A 20,617-nucleotide genomic window follows, 5' to 3' on the forward strand; every position below is an offset into this window, starting at 1 on the left:
CTCCACAAGCACACACACATTTAAAAAAAAAAATAATTAAAAATTTAAAAAAAAAAATTGCCTCAACAAAAGGGCACTTTGGGCACCCATCAGGAAAGGGGCGGGTGCTCAAGCCCCTTCCGCCCCCCCCCCTCTGCACGTGCCTGTAACTCATGTAGCTTCCACTATCTGGCTAACATTAGTTTAAAAAAAAAAAAAAACAAACGTCTTTTGACACTGAGAGCAGCTTGGTTCCTGACAAACAGAGTTTGCATTGAATGGAACACCAACATTAACAGGACGCTTACATTAGCGCCACTTATTTCTTGTTTTGGTTGGGTTTCCGGCAATGTGTGGAATTAGCAAAATTAGGAGGGGATAGAGAGAGGATAGCCTAACATATGAAACAGGAAAAGACATGTAATCCATTTATTTCAACAAAATATTCTAATTATTACCTTTTTAAACAGAAACTGTAACGGAATACAGTTACGCATATTTTGTATTTTAAATACATAATGCCGGTACATGTGTTCTGTTACTCCTGAACACTGAGGGTCGCCAAATTTATTTTCTATAACTGGTGTGAGTACAAGAAAATAATTATTAGAATGTAATGTGTTAAATTTGTTTAGATCAGATGAATAGGAAAGGATTTGTCTGTGTGTTTCAGTTTGGCTTAGCTGTAGGCCTGAGAGTGTGTGTAATTGTTTAGAGAGAAAGGAATTTATGGCCACTGGGGGTCTGGTGTCATAAAAGGAGTCAGGAAGCTACAGTTGGGGGTTGCTGATGCTGATGCTTGTACCTTTAATAAAAACGCATAATTTTTATAACTTAGAAGTAGGTTTGCAGGAGACTCTCCACATGCTTATCTGTAAATGTAAAACAATAAGAGGCCAATGGCCCAGTGAATGCAGAGTGGGAGTCTCACTGTTTGTAATATGTTAACTCTGTTTTGTATGTTGTGTAGAGGAATTTGGTGTAGCTTGGGTGAGGAGATTACTTTTATGACCCCCCAGGAAGTCACGTACACACACACACACACACACACACACACACACACACACACACACACACACACACACACAGTGCTTTAACTGTTACGCACCCACACCCACATGCACACACTCACGTGCTCGTGCATACACACACAGACACAGAGTTTGCAGCACACCATGGGGGTTTTATGATGGGGTCACTTCTATAAAGCTGACTGTAACTAACAAAGAGGTGGAAGATCTGCAGAGGGACACCGGCCTGGCACATCTCCCCTTCTAGAAGATGCATGCTTAAATGAAGATGATTAAAGATGAATAAAGGTTTTGTGAAATGACTACTGAGTTCCGGTGCCGTCTCTGGATGCCCGAGGAATAAAAAGAACCGGGGTAAAACTGATTTCTCAACACTGGGCATGTCATGCCTGTTTTCTATGGGAGTGATAACATGCTTATTTCAATTCTTATTCCCACCTAGACTCTTGGTCTGTTTCACCTTCTTCACTTTGGAGCTTGGTTGTCTGTGACAAAAAGAAATTACAAACAGAGATTAAGAATAACCCAATTATTTATAATACAGTTAGGGTTTGAAGGGAGATATGTAAAAGGTTGGGTAGAGAAGATTGCACTTAATTTTTGACTCCTTTATTAAGAAATGGAGACTTTGTTCCAGGAATGTCTCGCAGTCTGTTTGACATGTGGCATAACAATGAGCTAAGGATAATTTGGGGCTTGTATCAAAACAACACACTGATGAACTTTCAGCAGTTGCAGTCACATTTTAATGTTCCTACAGAACATTTTTTTTTTGGGGGGGCTTTCTCCAGGTTCGTAAATTTGTTCATCCCAAAATTTCACAATCTGTAGAAACAGGTATATGATAATTTGGAGACATTTTTTTTATTAGGGGAAAAGACAGAACTCATTTTATTTCTGCATTTTATTCATTGTTGTATGCTCATAGTAGCAGTACATTGAGTGCTATTCAAAAATGGGAGAGAGATCTTAATAATCAATATACTGAGGAGGATTGGAAAGGATCCATTAACATAACTAGATCTAGTTTTACTTGCAACCACTTGAGAGAAACCCAATACAAAATTTTGCACTGCCTATATATAGCTTCTAATGTTTTGCATATTACACCTCATGTTTTTCACTGTGTTGCATTGTTCTGGTAACATTGACAATAAAGATCGATCTATCTATCTATCTATCTATCTATCTATCTATCTATCTATCTATCTATCTATCTATCTATCTATCTATCTATCTATCTATCTATCTATCTATCTATCTATCTATCTATCTATCTATCTATCTATCTATCTATCTATCTATCTATCTATCTATCTAAGGAGGAAATGAGGATTTATTCCTCAGTGTTTGGTCTCCTTTGCTTATTTATTTGCCAGATGATTTCTTCCAACTGTTGAGAGGGGCCGGTTGTCTTTAGAGTGCCTCCAGATAAGTAGGAAGTGAGCACAAAGGATGGGAGTTCACTTTTGTAGCTTCTTTTTTAAATCTGTGGGTGAACAGATGGTAAATACTTGGGGGGTTCATAGGTTGTTTTTTTTTTTTCTTGTCTTTCTCTCCTCCTTTCCCCAGAAGTGTAACTGTAAATGTATGTAATGACTTTAAATGCATGTGATTCTGGTTGTTTTGTGTTTTTTTTGTTTGTTTTGTTTTCGTTTTTTGTGCTGATAATGAATAAATTTTTGAATATGATGCTACCAGGCTGTCCTAATGCAACGTGTGCGCGCGCGTGTAAGTGTGAGTGCGCGCGAGTCTATGCGATCGGGATGAAAGAGAACAGGCGCTGCCGTAAAGGTGTCTGTAGAAGCGCAAGAAATTTGACCGCGGTTTGTCACCCTAGCAATTTGTAGGCTGACTGAAAGCACGAGACTTCTCACGTTATTTGCACATTTTTGTTGAATAATTTCGTTACCGTGCCAGGAACGGTTTCATATTTCAGCCCAGCTCAGAATTACCATGAAGCGCAGGCGGGTGTCGGAGGAAGAGATTACTGGGTGCACTTCCACTCATGGTTAACCCAAAACGGCCTCGTTTATTGGAAGTATGCATATATCACAGCTTTGCTGCTGGAGACTCGCGTCTCGAACGTCTTGCTTTTATTCTCCTTTGTCATCTTAGTGAGCTTAATGTGATTTTCGCTGCTGTGATATAAAAAGACCTTTATTTAAAAAATGCGATGCAGAAGTGATTTTGAAGATGGATCCAATCATTTCTAATTTAAAGATGGAATCTAATAAAACAGGTAAGGAGCTTTGAAAATACATGATAGCCAAGTAAGGGGCTGGTTCCGTTTCATCTGCAGTGCTGTGTCCTTGTTAAATCCTTTAACATATCGAGGATACGGCACGGTTGGTTCCGTTGTTACCGAGCTGGAAGTCATCCATGGCTTTTATTATTTAGCACAGACATCTGATGCCAAACCATAGTCCATGTAGTAATATTCTTTAAATATTTGATTGTATGTTGTAAAATACATGTAAACACGCTTTATAGTTTATCGTTAAATCACCGTTATATTAAACCCTTCTCATGGTAAATTTTTGAAGTAGCCTGAATAACAAACGTTATTACTGTAAATAATTTAGTCATATTGTGAAAACAAAGAGTTCTTAAGGTATCAGATAAATATAATATACATCACATCGGGGCTCTACTCTGGGCCAAGAGTCAAACTTTTAGAAGTTGTGAAAGAAAATTAAGATTACCCACAAACTGAACATGGACAGGATTTACTACAGTAGCTGAAAAATCCACTGGAAAAGGCACAAATGAGACTGTTCCGCCTCTGGGTCGCTCTGTTTGTGCGCAAGCTCACGCAGCACTCGGCAGAGATCCCGCCCCCCAGCTAAACACCCAATCACTGTTAGTATGCAAATAAGCCGGTGTCGGGTTACTCAGTAGGCAGGGCAGAGCAACCTGAAGCAGCAAATCTCTGTCGTCTAAATCACAGCGACTTGTGAGATAATTAACAAGTAAAAATACGTCTATATTTGTACAGTCAGTGGCAGACTAGTCCACTGCTTTTCTCATAGTTACAGTCTGGTAGAGAAGTGTTTCTCTCTGTGAGCCTGTCTGCTGCACAGAGCCGGCTGGAGGATCCCGACACAAAGCCCCGCCCAGCTTTCAACTGTGCACTCAACAGATTCATATTCTGATGTAATCACAGCGATTATTTATTCACTTTCCACCCCAGCTTCCAGCAGCTCACAAAGGGAAAGTTAATGCTGTGTGATAGTTCCTAACCCCCTGTCGTCTCACCATGTTACAAAAAAGAAAGCGGAATTTGGCGATCTTGGCCCATGACAAGTCCATAGCAAATAACTTGATTATGGATGAATCTGAGAAAGGACAGTGGAACTGTGCTGCGCTGTGTGCTCTGTGCACAGCTGTGGTGTGTTTGGATATTTTTGGACATCTCAGCACTGGAGTTTCCAGGTCATCTCTGAGTTCAGTGAGCAAAGTTAGAATTAAGTTGGCTACGTAATCTATATGTTTTTATCACGTCTTCATTTGGCATCTCAAAGATGTTGACAAAGGTGGAAAATGTCTCACTCTTTTAGCACACGCTCTTAAGTCTCTGCAAACCCTGGAAGATTACGGCGTAGGGTTAAAAGGAGTTTTGGTTTGCGTCGTAAGTTACAAGATAGATTTCCCAAGGAGCCTATATGGTAAATGGTAATGATTTTTATATAGCTACTACTCTCCCGGAGCACTCAAAGCACTCTATACAACATACCCCATTCACTGTCTTCTATGCTTTTCAGTGCTTCCTAACTAACATTCACACACATTTATACTCCGATGCATGCATCAAAGAGCAACTTGGGGTTAGTATCTTGCCCAAGGATACTTGGCATGCAGACTGGGGGAGCCATAGATTGAATCACTAGCCTTCTGATCAGTAGATGATCTGCTCTACCTCCTGAGCTACAGCCATCCATGCATTATACACAATCTTGTCACTGCGGTCTTTTTGTAAATGCATACAGTACTTTTTTTTTAAATGCTAAAACCCTTTCTTCAAGGGAATTTTTTTTTACAGTTCTCAATAAATATAGGTTGGTGTTGTTTTAACAATGATTTCTATTTAGTTGTTATTTGATTCTTCACATATTTTTTCTTTAACCTTTTATGTCTTTCCTTAGATGACTCCAGTTCCAGTACCACCTATCTGTATTCCCAGCCACTCTTGCAGCAGCACTTGGGCCAGGATGATAATGGCATTCCTACTGTCCATGTAAGGCCATTTGTATCATCCTCACATAAAACCACTTTTAAAATGCCAGCTTCAAGCCACAGCACAAATTACTCGTACTGGTCTTCTCAGCAGCATGTGCCAGCCACATCTCGTCTGGACCCACAAAGTTGTCTAGACACAAAGGACCATCAGTCTATCCGGAGGTGCTCCTCGCTTTCCAACTTATCATTAGGAACTGATACGTGCAATACTAGCACAGCAGGATATCGGTACAACCCAAATGCACAAGGATCCCTAGATAGAGTTCTACAGCATAGGCATAGAAGGGTACCTCAAGTTTCAGATGTCGACTTTTATTTACCGTTACCTTCTCCCACAGCCTGCAGTAGCTTACTCCAGCACTCGCCAGGTGCCAGCACAGGTTACCAGTACAACAATTGCAGGCTATCCACTGGTTTGGAGGCAGATATGTCCCTTTTCTCACCTCTGTCTTCACCAGTGAAACAATACATGGACTACAGTATTTATCATCTCAGCTCATACAACCAAATGGACTCTCCACTGGGTCATCAGGCTAATAGAACCTCCCCAGTTCAACTTGAAGCGCGCACCCAGATGTGGCTGACTGAGCACATGGAGCACAGGCTCAAAGGAAAGTGTGGAGGTGAACTTTGTCAGAACAGTGATACTGGAACAGAGGGCTGGAGTGGAGATGAGCAGTCACTATGGCAACAGCGACATCAATGTGATCCAGAGCTTAAACAGGTGAGTGGGGTTTTACAGCTATCATATAAAAGTGAAAATAAACATAGAAACGAGGAAAGTGAAAAAGTATGGAAATAAAAAGACCACGACTTGATCCTGTGTAGGTAAATATGCTCAAAGATTGAGAAAGGATGATTTAGGACACAGCAACCCTATTATTCAGAGAGGTAGTTACTTGTGGTTTGCTCACTGTCTTTCTATGGCTTTCAAATATGTCTTCTCTTTAATTTCACCAACCAGCTGTCATGGAGTAGGCTACCCCTCCCTGAGTCTGGTTTGACAGAGGTCTTAGGTAGGGGGCAATGAACTTCTCCCTGTTAACATCATAACATGGAGCTCTCTATTTAGAGATAAGGTTGGGTGTTGTTTTAGATGCAATTAGCAATAGTTCACAAATTACAATGTGTTACATTTCAGATGAATCTCATACATTTTGTTATTAGGTTTTCGGTTATATAAAATGGGTTTGCTTGCTAAGTCAACCCAAACCCTGCTGCTAACCTAAACCCTAGATTGGTCAACGATGACCTGATGGATATTTGTCCTCCCTGTAACTCCCTGTAACTGTAACCTTGGTAATACATTGTGAGACTGCTGGGGCAATCACACAGTCTCCAGTGTTTTAAAGTTTTTGTTTTACCTTACAATATAAAATGTCTTGAAATGACCGTTGTGAACTGGCATAAAATAATACCAAATTAAATTCAGATGATTGGATATAAAATTCGCCATGTTTGACAAAAAACAAACTCAAAAACCAAAGTCATCATAAACACCTCATACCAGTATTTATTTTTGCAGGCACTGGACATCTTGCAATCATTGTATTCTAGAGTTACAGTGGTGTGAAAAAGTGTTTGTCCCCTTTCTGATTGTCTATTTTTTTGGAAGCTTTGTGTCCCATTACATCTGGCGTAAAAGTAACATAGTATTTCAGAAAAGTAACATCATACCAACAGTATCAATCAATCATTCAATTTATTTATAAGCACATTTAAAAACAACACAGGTTGACCAAAGTGCTGTACATAGTAAAAAGGTAAAAATTAGAACAAACACACACAGAGCAAACTGGAGCAAAGTTAACATTATCAATAAGACGAAAAACAGGACTGGTAAGACAGGTAGATGGCGAGCCACAAACATCGGCGCTATCTTGGATCTAACAGTAAAATATGGTGGTGGTAGTGTGATGGTCTGGGGCTGTTTTGCTGCCTCAGGACCTGGAACACTTGCTGTGGTAAATGGAACCATGAATTCTCCAGTCTACCAAAACATCCTGAAGCAGAATGTCCGGCCATCTGTTTGTGACCTCAAGCTGAAGCGTATTTGGGTTCTGTAGCAGGACAATGATAGAAAACACATTAGCAAGCCCACTTCTGAATGGCTTAAAACCCCCCAAAATGAAGTCAAAGTCTGACTGAGATGCTGTGGCATGAGCTTAAATAGGCGATTCATGTTCAAGAACCCTCCATTGTGAATGAATTCCTGCAAAGATGAGTGGGCAAAAATTCCTCCACAGCGCTGTAAAAGACTCATTGCCAGTTATCGATAAATGCTTGATTGCACTTGTTGCTGCTAAGGGTGGCCCAACAAGTTAGGGTTAGTTTAGGGGTGATTTCACTTTTTCACACAGGGCCATGTAGGTTTAGATTTTTTTCCCCATTAATAATAAACTTCTTCATTTAGAAACTGCACTTTGTGCTTATTTGTTTTATCTTTGTCTAATATTTAAATTTGTTTGATGATCTGAGACATTTAAGTGTGACAAACATACAGAAGTTAGGAAATCAGGGAAAATGTATTTTTTTCATACCACTGTAAATATAAGGCCATCTGTCCAACAGTGAAAAGCAAATCTACACAAGAATGCACAAAAAATAATAAAGATGTTGCAATGACCCAGTCCAAGTCTGGATCTTAACATGACTGAAATGCTCTGTCAAGACCCTAAGAGAACCACATGCTGCTGAATCATGAGGTGTACTTAGTTTTTCACTGGGCAGTCCTGTGAAAACTTTCTCTACCACATGACTATAACTGACTTCAACTAAGGCTTTTACATTATGTCATGATTTCGCTGTGTGCATAAATTAGGTTTTGTCTTCTCTATGTTTGTGTGTTACCAGATGCTGAGAGGGACCTCCCTGCCTGTCAACAATCTGGTCAAGGTAAAAGAGGATCTACTGAGACAAAGAGAGCAACAGATAAATAGGTACTGCAAGCCAAACAGACAGATATTTTAGTTGCCCTATATGGATGTGTGTGTGTGTGTGTGTGTGTGTGTGTGTGTGTGTGTGTGTGTGTGTGTGTGTGTGTGTGTGTGTGTGTGTGTGTGTACGTTTGCATGCAGATGCATGTATATATAGAGTTAGTGTAGTGGTAACACTACCCACTTTCAGGTTGGGGGTCTGACTCCCGACCAGGGCATCTGTCTCCAGTAAGGATCCCCAGACTAGATCCCCTCATGCCTACCTTGGATAGGGATATGAGCAAGAAAAAGATTATTGAAGCCATACCGGCTCAAATGTTGTCTACATAACCAAGATTGGCATGAGGTGTTGAGGAACCAGGACACATTGATGAGAAGTGGGCTACTAGAACAAGAAGGCATAAGTCGACAAGGGATGAAAACAGGGAGCTGTTGGAATTATACTATGCAAATAACCCCGGCGGAGGAGTTTACACGAAGGGGATGTGGAACCTATGGAATCGTTGATACCCAACATCCAAACTGACAACGAAAGAACTCAGTGTTTCGTTGTCAGTTTTGCGATTGTGATCACAACTGGAGATCGATGTGGTACAATGCAAATGCCATGGCAAAGGGGAGCCAAGGCAATGGGTACCAAGCCCTGAGTATGACTGAAGGTGCAATGAGTCCAAGAGCAGCTGACCTGAGAGAGAAGATCATGGCAAAGCCGATTACCATAACTATGTGAAGTACCCTCTGAAGGTGTACTAGAAGAAGTAAATGCAGCATTACTGACAATCCCTAGTGCAACCATCACTGAATCTAATCATCTGATCTACACCACGGCAGCAGTGATGCTTGGCTGTAAGGTGAACAGCCTCAAGGAGCACTAGCCTCCATGTAGAAGGAGACTAGAGGCCAAATTCAAGGCACTGAAAAGGTAAGTTAGCCAAAAATCGGAGTTGCAGCTAGGTGAAGTGCAGCAAGCTGTCCATACCTGAGCCCTTAAAACTGCCAGGAAAAGACCCACAGCCTGTACTCTGTGTACTCTTTGAAAAATATAAGAACAGTCCCACCAAGACTAGAGAAGGACCAATACCTATACTGATCTCAAACTAAATATGTGAAAGTTATTGTGGAACAAGCTGCGATCAGTTGCAACTGTGTATATTGTTATTCACCCAGGCTTACACTTGTTGATTTGTTTTGTTTTGTTTTCCTGCTTTCACTCCATTAGCATTGGAAATATAAAACCTGTGTCAGTTTACAGAGTTTTAAGTAAAAAGTGAAGATGGTGGTAGCAAATAAAGAGTTGCGTATTTGATAAGAGAAGAAAAAAAACCCCAACAAATAAAAACACCAGCTACAGCTACTGCTTTTTGGCAGAGAATCATGGCCTTAGATGTGGATATTGTGATTCCTGTGCCTGCTGTTTGAGATTTGACTACAAACCACACCAGTGCATCCTGAAGGTTACAAAAGCAAAATTTTAACCTTTTAAATGTACAACTTTGATGTTGTTTTTTATTTTTTATTGGAAAAGTGTTGTTACTTTGAAGTATAAAAAGGCTTCCAAAAAACCCTAAAAACACACAACAATACTATGGCACACTGAAGTGTTCCAAACATTGGTGCTTCTCTTTGTCACTACTTTCACTCTTCATCTGCCATATTTGGGTATCTTTTGCAGATACAAATTGTTCACCCTGTCAGTTCTCAAATAAACTTTATTTTATTCATTTATTTATTGCATATGGAAAAAACATTACAGATGGGAATCTTTGTAAGTAGGAATGAATTCTGTCTTTCAGACAAAAGCTACAGATCTTGCTACTACATGCGCGGATCAGAGATAACGAACAGAAAATACATCAGGTCTTGAAGAGCCAGAGAAGGTTGTTTGATGACTCTCACACCCGATCCATCCAGGTAATAAATGAACATTCATATCCAAATTTAATAACCACATAAAACATTTTTATAATTAAAGTTATAGCACATGTTTTGGTCATCTTTAAGGACTCAACAATGAGAACTTCACGCAAGCAGCCACCTGATCAGTTGTCCTGTGATGAAGAACTTGTTAAGAAATTAGCTGTGGCTGAACTTGAAATAATCCATTTCAGCAAAGTCTTCAAGCAAATTACTCAGAAATATTCAGAGGATATCAGAAAACTGGAGGAAAGGGTACAGTACTCAATAATATATATAACATTTTTTACTCTTTAAAGTGTACTTTACTCTTGAAAGTATAGTAACGTAAACATATTGTTGAATATGCATTTTGTTCATCCACAGATAAAAACGAGGGATCGCTACATCAGTAGTCTAAAAAAGAAGTTTCAGCGAGAGAGCAACCAAAACCAGGAAAACCACCAACGCATAGAGACACTGGAAAAATACCTTTCTGACCTGCCAACATTAGATGAAGTACAGGTCCAGGCCAAGAGGGTAAACACATATATATGAGCATACATACAGACTGAGGTGAGTCAGGTTGATCAGTCAGAGACATTTTTCATCCTAGAGACTTGGAAACTCCAAGCAAGTGGCGTTTCATATGGGACAGGGACTCCTCTGTTCTCTGAGCGTAGTGCAAATGGGTTTCTGCAGGACAGTTTTACAATATAATCCCTGAGTTTATTTTATCCTGTTTGCTTGCCTTTTCACCATATACTCCTCTTTTCTTCTGCTCTCGACCCCTAGACTGGGTACAGTCTAAATATGTTCCTAAATCAAGATAAAATTTGTTGAGGTAGGCTAAGCCTACATTTTAGCTCTGTTTTTATTCAACATTACCTTCTCTGGACAGTAATCAATTAATGGACTGCATCACTTTTAAAGGAACAAGCAATGTGTAAAATTGTGTACACATTGCTTATGTAACCCCCACCACTCCTAAAGATGGTCGACCAGCAGTGGACCTTTTGAACACGATAACTCGAGAAAAATGTCACCTAGGATTTTCAAATTAAACCTAGGTGTATCTACTAAAACTCTTGGATGAGTTTGAATATAAGTGAAGGTCAATTACCAAAAATGTATTTTCATACAGTCTTTCCATTTCAAGCTTGTTCATCATTGACTTTATTTTTTATTTGCCTGTTGATATTAGATACTTTGTTTGCTATCATTTAAATTATAAACAATTTCTTGGAATTCCAATTCCACTATATTTAGAAGCCATTCCAGACTTTTCCCAAAACAATATAAGGTGATGTCATCAAGAAATAAATTATATTTTAACAATTTAGACATATGTATGTTATTTATATAGAGTATAAACAGATTAAGGTCCAGGATTTAAAATTGTGAGACCCCATTTAGTCAGTCAGAGGGAGGATTAGGTTTTGTTCATACTGCTCTACTATCTCACTGTGCGTATTTCTATGTTCAGCAGGAGGAGGCACAGCAGAAATGCAAGAAACTGGAGAAAATAGTGTCTCACCTCAAAAAGAGCCTAGAGGAAGGTTGTACTTTGATGAAGGACAAAGACATCGAGATGAAGATGCAGGCAAAGAGAGAAAAAGAATTGATTGCATCTGTACATAGGTAAATTTATGTGTATATGATACGTTTGTGTGCAAATAAGGTATGTGGTTTCTCACAGATATGTGTTTGAGTGAATAAGAGTTAAGGACTGTACTAAAATCAGAAAATATACAGTGCCTGATATATTTTTGGTTCTTCAAGGTCATTTTCTCGCTGCTGATATTTTTAGACAGCTCTCTGGATGTCGTCTTATTATTAGCTGCACTAGTAAATGTCTAAAGGATGATAGATATCTCCTGATTCATCACCATAGTGCAAAACTAATTCAAGTCTTTCATTTAGGAAAGACTCATATCTTAGCCAAGGTCATCAACAGTTGAAATGAGTCGAACAATTATTAAAATCAATTTTCTTTGCCTCTTTTAAGTGCTTCTTCAACAGAGCAAGGCATGTCCAAAATAGCATTTCTAAACGTACGAGTTTTCTTTAGAGAGCATTATTAGATCAGTTTTGATAAAATAAGAGAAGGGTTTGAGCTTACACTTTGGATTAGACTTGAAGAAAAGATTTTTTTTAATTTTGGGGCATCGAAAATTAAACTTTGGATCAAAGGAAAAGAATCCAAAGTTGGATTCCCTGTTCTTTTTAATAGTTTAAAAAATATGTTTTCATGGGGGGGTTAACGGTCTGTCCTCATCTGTACTTTGACACAGAAGTTCATATTTGTTCTCTGCACATGTTTTACACTAATATTTGTGATAAGGTTGCAGCATATATGCAAGCAGTCACAGTGAATAGTCTGAGCATTCTAGAAGTATGTAAGCAAGCGTGGTGGAATCAATCTTCATTTGCTCAAAAGACAATGTTGTAGAAGACAGAGTCAAATCGAAATTGGGTACACATTTTTACCCCTTAGTTGTAAAGCGCTGTTAGGGTATTGCTGTCACCCTGTCAAGGTCAGAAGTCAAGTTTTCTGAAAATCTTGTGAATGCCATATCTCAAGAAGGAACTCACCTAGGTCTTTCACATTCAGCCTCTAGTAATGCATCTAGTAAAAATTTCAGAAGAGTTTAAATCCCAGTGAGCTTGAACTGAAAGTAAAGGTGAGATGGCAAATTTTCAGAAAATTGCCTGGGGCTTTCAAATTTATATCATAGGTGAATCTGCTAGAAGGTCAGGGCGGTACCACTTGGAGCCACCTGTATTTGTCATTTTTATGTGATTATGATCACATATGGTACATGCGCACTGGCAGATCTGAAGTATTTCCTGTCGTTAACTACACAGTTCACATGCATTAACTGTAAACACACATCTTCAGTCACTGCAAAGATGACACAAGTGATACTAAATTATCTTTTTATGATATTCTTTTCATTTCATTCATGTCTCTGTTTTGTTCACGTCTTATTCTGGTAAAGTCTACAGCAAAAGGTGCAGCAGTGTTTGGATGATGGGGTGAGGCTACCTATGCAAGACTTGAAGCGGCTTGAGGTGGAAAACCATCAGCTTATGGAGCAGCAAGATCACAGCAGCAAGGTAGCATTCTAAACACATGTATGCACATACACAAAACCCATGAAGAAGCCATTCACATGTTGTGTCTGATCACCTCCAGCTGTTTAAGCATCAACGAGAACAGATTGAGAGACTGACCTCACAACTCATGGTAGGTTGTTATAAATCTACACCCTCACTGTACAATTATTGTATATGCTGTATTTCTTTACATCTGATAATCAGGAGGACCACAGATGATCTGAAAGCAACATATGAAGCTGTACCATAAACAATGAATTAAAATCACTCAGCAAAAGAGCTACTTCATTGTTTGAAAAATGTCACCTGAAAAAACTTGTAATGAAGACAATTTGTGTTTTTTTTTTTAATCTTCAGCCGTGAAAGGCTGATGGAGTGTTGTCGTCATCCTGCCAAACGGACAGAGATGTATCTACTCAACTCAGACGAGTTTGCATCTCACTGAAACTGTATTGAGAAAATAAAATGGTTTTTTTTCATTAAAGAAAGAAATAACAATAATACCAGGCTAACTTCCTGCTGTTATTATTTGAGAACAGTTCCAAGCTTCAGTATAAGTGAGATTACATAACAGAAAGTTGTTTTCCTGCTCAGGCATCAGTCATAAAATTTGGGATCCAAGTCTTTTTTTTGGAAACGATGCTTTTTGATTCATTGCCAAAATCAGCTATGGTACCTCTCAACCTGAAATTCACTTAATAATTGAGGGATGTGATAAATGGTTAGAGAGGCAAAGTTGAAATAATTTGGACATGTACAGTGGATGGATAGTGGATATACTGGACAGTTGTGAATGAAGGCATCAGACAGGAGTAAACAGGAAGACCTCATAGGCTCTTGGATCTAGTGAGATGGAGCTCATCCACTGTGACAAAGACTAAACACATTGAAACAAGAAGACGATCAATAACTGTATATTATTTTTCTGTAGAAAACATAAGCTCATCTGTCACATTCTTTGTTTTGCTAGTCTACCAGCACAACACTGCAGAAGAAAAGAGGCCTTTCTCGTCAGCAATATTCTTACCTTCCAGAAAAGGGAAAAAGCCTGAATACACCCAGTACAGCCTTCCTTCAGGTATCTGTGGTGGAAGCATTAGCTTAATTCTTTTGCCTGTCTAATTGATTCTTGGTTAGTCATTGATAGGTGCTGAATCTCCTGCTGCCCCAAACCTTTAGCCACAACTCAGATCATTACATGAGAGGAAAATGAAGCATGTCATTTACTGAAATTACTTTAATTTTAGTCTTCAGATCATTTACTTATTGAACTTGATTCTCTATCAACAGCTTTATTTTCAAGATTAAGTTCTTTCCAACTATCAGTGAGATATGAACAGTGGTGGTGTTGTTACTCAAAGTAATAATCCATTATTATACATTTCTCATTACTGTTTTAAAAAGTGTGGCAGTGTGTTACTTAATTACTCCCTGTAAAAACACTATTTGTTTTATTACTTGTGCATTACTCCATAACATGGCCTAAAATGCATTGTAATACAATTACTACTTAAAGTGGACAAGAAGCGCTACATGTGTTGAGGCTTATTTGAACCATGGAAACCTACTAAAGAAAACTGTCATATATTTAACACTGTCTGTCGAGCTTTCTAATTAAATTCTTCAAATTCTGTTAAACATTCACAGAGGGGATATTCGTCTCCACCTATGTGCTGAATGACAGTTCAGAGTACCCGGCTGTCTTTTAGTCCCTAGGTGGGGTGCTTGAGGGTGCTGCACCTGGGGACTCTCTCATTACTGGGAGACTTCAACACTCATGTGGGCAGTGACAGTGAGACCTGGACGGCCGTGGCTGGAAGAAGCGGCCTGCCAGATCTGAAATCGAGCAGTGTTTTGTTATTGGACTTCTGTGCAAACCGCAGTTTGTCCATAACAAAAACCTCATTCAAACATAAAGGTATCCATAAGTGCACATGGCACCAGGACACCCTAGGCCGCAGTTCATAAGATCAGTTTTGTAATCGTATCATCAGATCTGCAGAAGTATGTTCTGGACACTCGGGTGAAGCAAGGTGCTGAGCTGTCAACTGATCAACACCTGGTAGTAAGTTGTATCAGGTGGCGGGAGAGGATGTTCCACAGACCTGGGGCACCTAAACGTATAGTGAGGGTGTGCTGGGAACGCCTGGCAGAGGCCCCCGTCTATGGGATTGTCAACAGGAGACTGCGGACATTGTGTTCGAATGGACCCTGTTCAGCACCTCCGTTGCTGAAGCTGCTACACTGAGCTGCGGCCGCAAGGTGGTTGGTGCCTGTTGTGGTGGTTACCCCCGAACCAGATGGTGGAGACCGGAGGTGAAGGAAACCACCAGGCTGAAGAAGTCCTATTGGGCTTGGTTAGCCTGTGGGACCAGAGGGTCTGTTCCAACTATAGGGAGATCACACTCTTCAGCCTCCCGAGCAAAGTCTATGCCAGGGTGTTGGAAAAGAGAGTCTATCCTTTAGTCGACTACAGGAGGAACAATGCGGTTTTCGTCCCGGTTGCAGAACACTAGACTAGTTCTTTAGTATCTTCAAGGATACTTGAGGGTTAATGGGAGTTTGCCCAACCAGTCTACATGCCATTTGTGGACTTAGAGAAGACATTTGACCGTGTCCCTTGGAGTATTCTGTGGGAGGTCTTTCGGAAGTATGGGGTGTCTGGCTAGTTGCTACGGACCATTCGATCCTTATACAACTGTTGCAAGAGCTTGGTCCACATAGCCGGCAATACATAGGACTTGTTTCCGGACTGGATCGGCTCGAGACATTATATCCAATTCCATGGAATAGTTGTTTCCAAAACTATTATGCATTCCACTCAAAATGGTATTTCATCTGGACAACAAAGCTACACAGAGCAGATGAAGATGGCTGAGGGGTCAGACTGTGATAGTCGCTATGTCCTCGCTGGTAGACTCACCGTTCTGTTGTGTGTATGTGTGTGTATTCTGGTTTTTGTGCAGAAGCAGGACTCGCCGGGACTTTTGTCTCCACACACCTGGTTTAATCACACACTTGTTCCTGATGTACTCATTGTGCCATCTTCTTAAGGGAGTGGCCGTTATTTAGTCCTCACTGGATCATTGTCTTGCAAAAGTTAGTGCAACTCATTTCCAACCCTTGAGTTAATATTTCGGCTTGCCTGTGAGAGAGATGCCAACCTGTATTTTCACTGTGCTCAGGTTTGCTTGGAGAACCCCCTATGGTGAACAGCCTTTGTGTGGGTTTGAGAGAGAGCCTGGAAACTGTTGGAAACTGGGGAGAGCCATAGTGGAGTGAACTGTTCTGACAATTTTGAAACTGTCATTATTTACTGTAAATAAACGTAATGTACTTTGACTTGGAGCCCTGTGTGTGAGGGGCTCCAAGTCGTCCTGATAATAACGAATTACAGTAGTCCATCATGTTGAACCAGCAGCAGGACCCTGAATTTCAACAGGTAAAAAAGGCACTGATGAGCAGTGCTGCAGGCTCCGTCTTTGTCTGTTCACGTTTAAATGATGTACATTTAAGCATGAACAGATGTGTATATTCTACATGACTGTGGCTTTCGCTTTGTAGTCTCTTTGTGCTGGATTTCATTTGGATTACATTTGTGCTTTTGGCTTTGTGTTTATACCTAAATGCTAAAATTGTGTGTGTCTGGGTCATCTGGGACTCTCCTCAGCTCTTTCTGGGATAGTGGCGCGGCTGCCCCTCTGTTGGTCTTCCTTGGTCTCTTGTGTTCTGGGGGCCTCTGGATGTCTGGAGTCTTGATCTCCTCCATACCTGCTTCATGCCCTGGAGGTCGGGGCAGTGGCCCCCCACACCCTCTAGCAGATCGTTACATGAAGGAACCTTTTAAAAACAAGCGCGTTCATGCTCACAGGTGTACACACGGGTGATCACACACACAAACTACACCCTTTTTGGCTCCTACCTCAAAGCACACTGTGCGCTGTCGATCTCACGTGCTGCACAATAATGTTTAATATTTAGTATTTACTGTCATATTCCCATATATCATTGTGATCTTGTTTATTACTCTCGTTTTCTTCTGCTTGCTTTCTTTTTCTTTCTCAACAGGTGATCCAGGTGATCGATATATGTATTTTTGTCTGCTTATTCTGTTGGTTTTGTTTTTGCCCTTTTTCCCGTCCCTCTTCTCAGGTTTTTTCTTTCCCTCTTTCTTTCTCCACGTTCTCTCCTCCAGTCAAGTCTGTCCCGTATTCAGCAAGTGAAAATAAAATAAACAATAAAGTTGAATCAAATGGACCATTACGGCAAGGCTGGGATGGTCCATTTGTAAAAATAAATCCGTTGGGCATCTTTCTTCGCCTTTAGACAATAATTCTGATGGCAAAAGAACCAAACGGGACAGGTTAAAAAAAAAAAAAAAATTAAAAAAAATAAAATAAAATTGTGTGTGTCTGCATAATATGTTTGAAATGCAAAAGTAATGTGAAGAGTAGTATAACAAATTACTTTCTTATGGGAGTAATAAAATAATTAAGTGCAGTACTTCTTAAAAGTAATGCATGACTTCTAAGAAAGGTGTTTCGTGTAATGTGTGTAACACATTACTTTTCTAAGAAATGACCAATAAACAGGGGAAATGCCTCCAACATGCACAAATCTGTGATCCCACAGCATGCAGTTAGTTTGCATGAATGTAATTTCTTTGATATGCTGCTTAAAGATTGTGGTTACTTTCAAAGTGAGCCAGTGAGAACCCAATGAGAATCGCTAGTGAAATCAGAATTGCTAAATTGGGATCAATTCCCATCCCTAGCTGTCAGTGTATGTTAAATAGGAAAAAAAAAATAGCACTCAGGCTAGAGTGATTATCGAAAAAGTTGCAGTGATCCCTGAGAGCTGGGTTTTCTGATACATGGGAACATGGTGTTCCAAGATATTAAAAAAATATTTTCTCTTTTTTTTTTTTTTTCACTGACAAGCAGCAGGTGATGGATGAAGGGTTGCTGGTGTCTCCTTCAGCCCATGTGGAAATTCCAGAAGTGGACCAGCTGCTGAAAGAGATGTCCCTTTGTCTACTGGACCTCCAGGGTCTCTGCAGCATCCTGGCTCAGAGAGCGCAAGGGAAAGAGCCCAATCTGTCTTTGCTTCTAGGAATGACATGTATGTAGGCATACATTTTATACTTATTTATACTTATTCTTTATGTATCGCTTGTAATCTACTGTAGCTAAAGGGTGAACACAAATAGAGACATTTATGACTTTTTGATACAAAATAAGATTTGTAGCATTTGTAAATATATATATATATATATATTTATTTATTTATTTATTTATTTTAGTCAGCTAGTAATAATCAATTAGCAATTTTCTTTGTGTGCATATGTGTGCATGTAAAATTCCAGGAATAGGGCTCTCAAAATCATTTTCGGAACTGTTGATTTAAATTTAAATCCCATTCCAAGATTTCAGTTGTCAGCTGTCTGGAGCCAACAACAACAACAGCAGCTGATCATAAGCTAACATTATACCCACTAATGTCCTAAAAATCACAAGAGTTTATTCGATAACTGTCAGAGTTCAATAATGTCAGCTCAAATTCAAAGAAAGCTTTGGTAATGCCGGCAAGGAAGAGCTAACAACAACAAAAACAGCGCTTAGCGATACTGAAGCGATACTGAAGTGACACATGAAGAAAGCACCAAGCGTGTAACTCATGGCTCTGTGAGCAACATGCAAGGCTGTCTGCACAGCCTGGAGAGAACTCACTCGCCATCCTCTCCTATTAGGCGCCATAGGAAGGTTGCATCAAGCATGTGACCTCATGAACCACGAGCAAGCATCACACCCAACTTGCAGCTGAGTTTTCTTTTTTTGTTTTACGAAGCACTGAGTGTTTAACCCGTGACTTCGTGAGCAACACATTGTTCTAAACTCACTCACCAGGGAGCCAGTGCATCACAAATTTTGGGCCATTCACTCTAGCTAGCGGTCAGCACAGCGTGGGCGGAGTCCTATTTGAAAGGGCCTTGACACAGCAAGGTCCCACCCAGCATGTAAACCATGAGCAATACGCAGGCAAGGGGTCACAGCCAGAAAGTCAACATATGCTTCCCATTAAACAGGCAGGTGGACTAAATACTGTAACCCAACTCAGTCGTAATACTGATGCAGACTCTCAACACTTTGCACAGCTGTGGGGCGAGACCAGTCAAGCCTAAGTGTCTTAAAGAAGTTTCCATGTGCCCTGATGCCCCAATCGTGGAGTCATACCCCGAGTGGAGCGACAGTCTCAATGCGATAGAGCACAGTTGCACTGCATGAGAGACATGTGTATGGTGCCTTCTGCCCTAATCATTTTCTTTTCAAGGCACTGCTTCACATTTCTTCATGCAGTCATAATCTGGCTCACTAAATATTGTCCTTGACCTTTTCATAACATTTTCTCCTTTGTTTTCTCTGTTCAGCACTGACCTTTTCAGCAGAGGAGAGTGACTGCAAAGTGGTGGCAGTGGAAGACAAGTTAAGGTTAAAGCTACTGGAAGTTGGCCAGCTGAGGAAAGACATCGATGCGCTGAGGAAAAGCATCTCAGACTGCTACGATCAGTTTATGGGTGACTGCATTTCTCAGTGACTTCCTTTCACATTCTGTACTTCGCAGAGAAAGAATGCAAAATGATACTTGTATGATCGCTGTGTACAAATAACTGACATCTCCCTTTGGAGCTGAGTGGACAGCACTTTCACATATATATGGGACAACCCCAAACCTCCTGTCAAAAAGTATCCAGGTGGAGTGTGTGAATGAACAATGTTTGTTAATGTTTTCCTAAACTGTTTAATAAGCTTTTCAAAAATCAGTGTTGAGGATCCGCTAATTTGGAAAGACAGCTGCTTGGAAAGACACTGGGATCCCAAAGGCCCATCTGTATAGTTTCTCCAGCAGTCAGCTAATCGTGTTGCTGCTGGATGCAACTTGTGTTTTAATACATGGCAGGAGCTCTCCGATGTCAGGTCAATAAAGAGAGATCGTAGGAAGGAACTGAATATAATTGAGTTATTAAAAACACATGTGTTAAAGAGAATATATACAAATATAAAGCAAACTGCACACTGAGATAAACTAAGGGGACAATATTTCAAGTATAAAACAGTAATTCTTGTATTGCACTTAAAGTATGAAAAGAATATTATTTTGCCCCTGAAAGCACTGAGTACGTGATTGGTTCCATTTGTCTGTCTGATTGTTAGCAGTGTAGCATCTGATGATAGACACCAACAGCTCGAGCTGATTGAAAGCGAGAACAAAAAGGTGACATCAAATGTCCAAATCAGTAAAACTTTATGTCACTCACAATCTTTAGAGATTGTTTTCAAACTTCACAACAACATACGAGGCCTAGGGGGACATGAGTACCTAAGCTGGCTAAGCATTTGACCTTGATCTTCAGTTACAGTC

General features: G+C 40.1%; 1 protein-coding gene across 7 annotated transcripts; it reads left to right on the forward strand.

The window, feature by feature from the left end:
- The first annotated feature begins 2,793 nt into the window (after window positions 1-2,793).
- cep85l (centrosomal protein 85, like) lies at window positions 2,794-20,200 on the forward strand. 7 transcript variants are annotated; one of them, XM_039598761.1, is made up of 13 exons: window positions 2,794-3,252; window positions 5,156-5,247; window positions 5,338-5,973; window positions 8,103-8,188; window positions 9,979-10,096; window positions 10,187-10,354; window positions 10,466-10,618; window positions 11,565-11,719; window positions 13,081-13,198; window positions 13,278-13,328; window positions 14,169-14,276; window positions 18,142-18,319; window positions 19,626-20,200. In XM_039598761.1, exons 1-13 carry the CDS (start codon window positions 3,207-3,209, stop codon window positions 19,790-19,792), a joined length of 2,076 nt encoding a protein of 691 aa, XP_039454695.1. In that variant the 5' UTR covers window positions 2,794-3,206; the 3' UTR covers window positions 19,793-20,200. The 7 variants fall into 7 exon arrangements, with proteins under 7 accessions (XP_039454695.1, XP_039454692.1, XP_039454693.1 ...); XM_039598760.1 differs by lacking the exon at window positions 2,794-3,252 and adding an exon at window positions 4,907-5,068; XM_039598758.1 differs by having other exon boundaries at window positions 2,795-3,252; window positions 5,156-5,973.
- The last annotated feature ends 417 nt before the right edge of the window (window positions 20,201-20,617 follow it).

This window comes from Oreochromis aureus, linkage group 15 (genome assembly GCF_013358895.1).
Source record: "Oreochromis aureus strain Israel breed Guangdong linkage group 15, ZZ_aureus, whole genome shotgun sequence".
NCBI classification, from domain to species: Eukaryota; Metazoa; Chordata; class Actinopteri; order Cichliformes; family Cichlidae; genus Oreochromis; species Oreochromis aureus.

What these genes read in the sequence shown, in the direction of transcription:
- cep85l (XM_031741677.2), top strand. Translation starts at nt 5,014, where the DNA reads ATGCTAAAACCCTTTCTTCAAGGGAATTTTTTTTTACAGTTCTCAATA. An exon ending in ACAGTTCTCAATAAATATAG is followed by an intron (nt 5,069 to 5,155) that starts GTTGGTGTTGTT and finishes GTCTTTCCTTAG; the next exon opens with ATGACTCCAGTTCCAGTACC. An exon ending in TCAGAAAACTGGAGGAAAGG is followed by an intron (nt 10,355 to 10,465) that starts GTACAGTACTCA and finishes GTTCATCCACAG; the next exon opens with ATAAAAACGAGGGATCGCTA.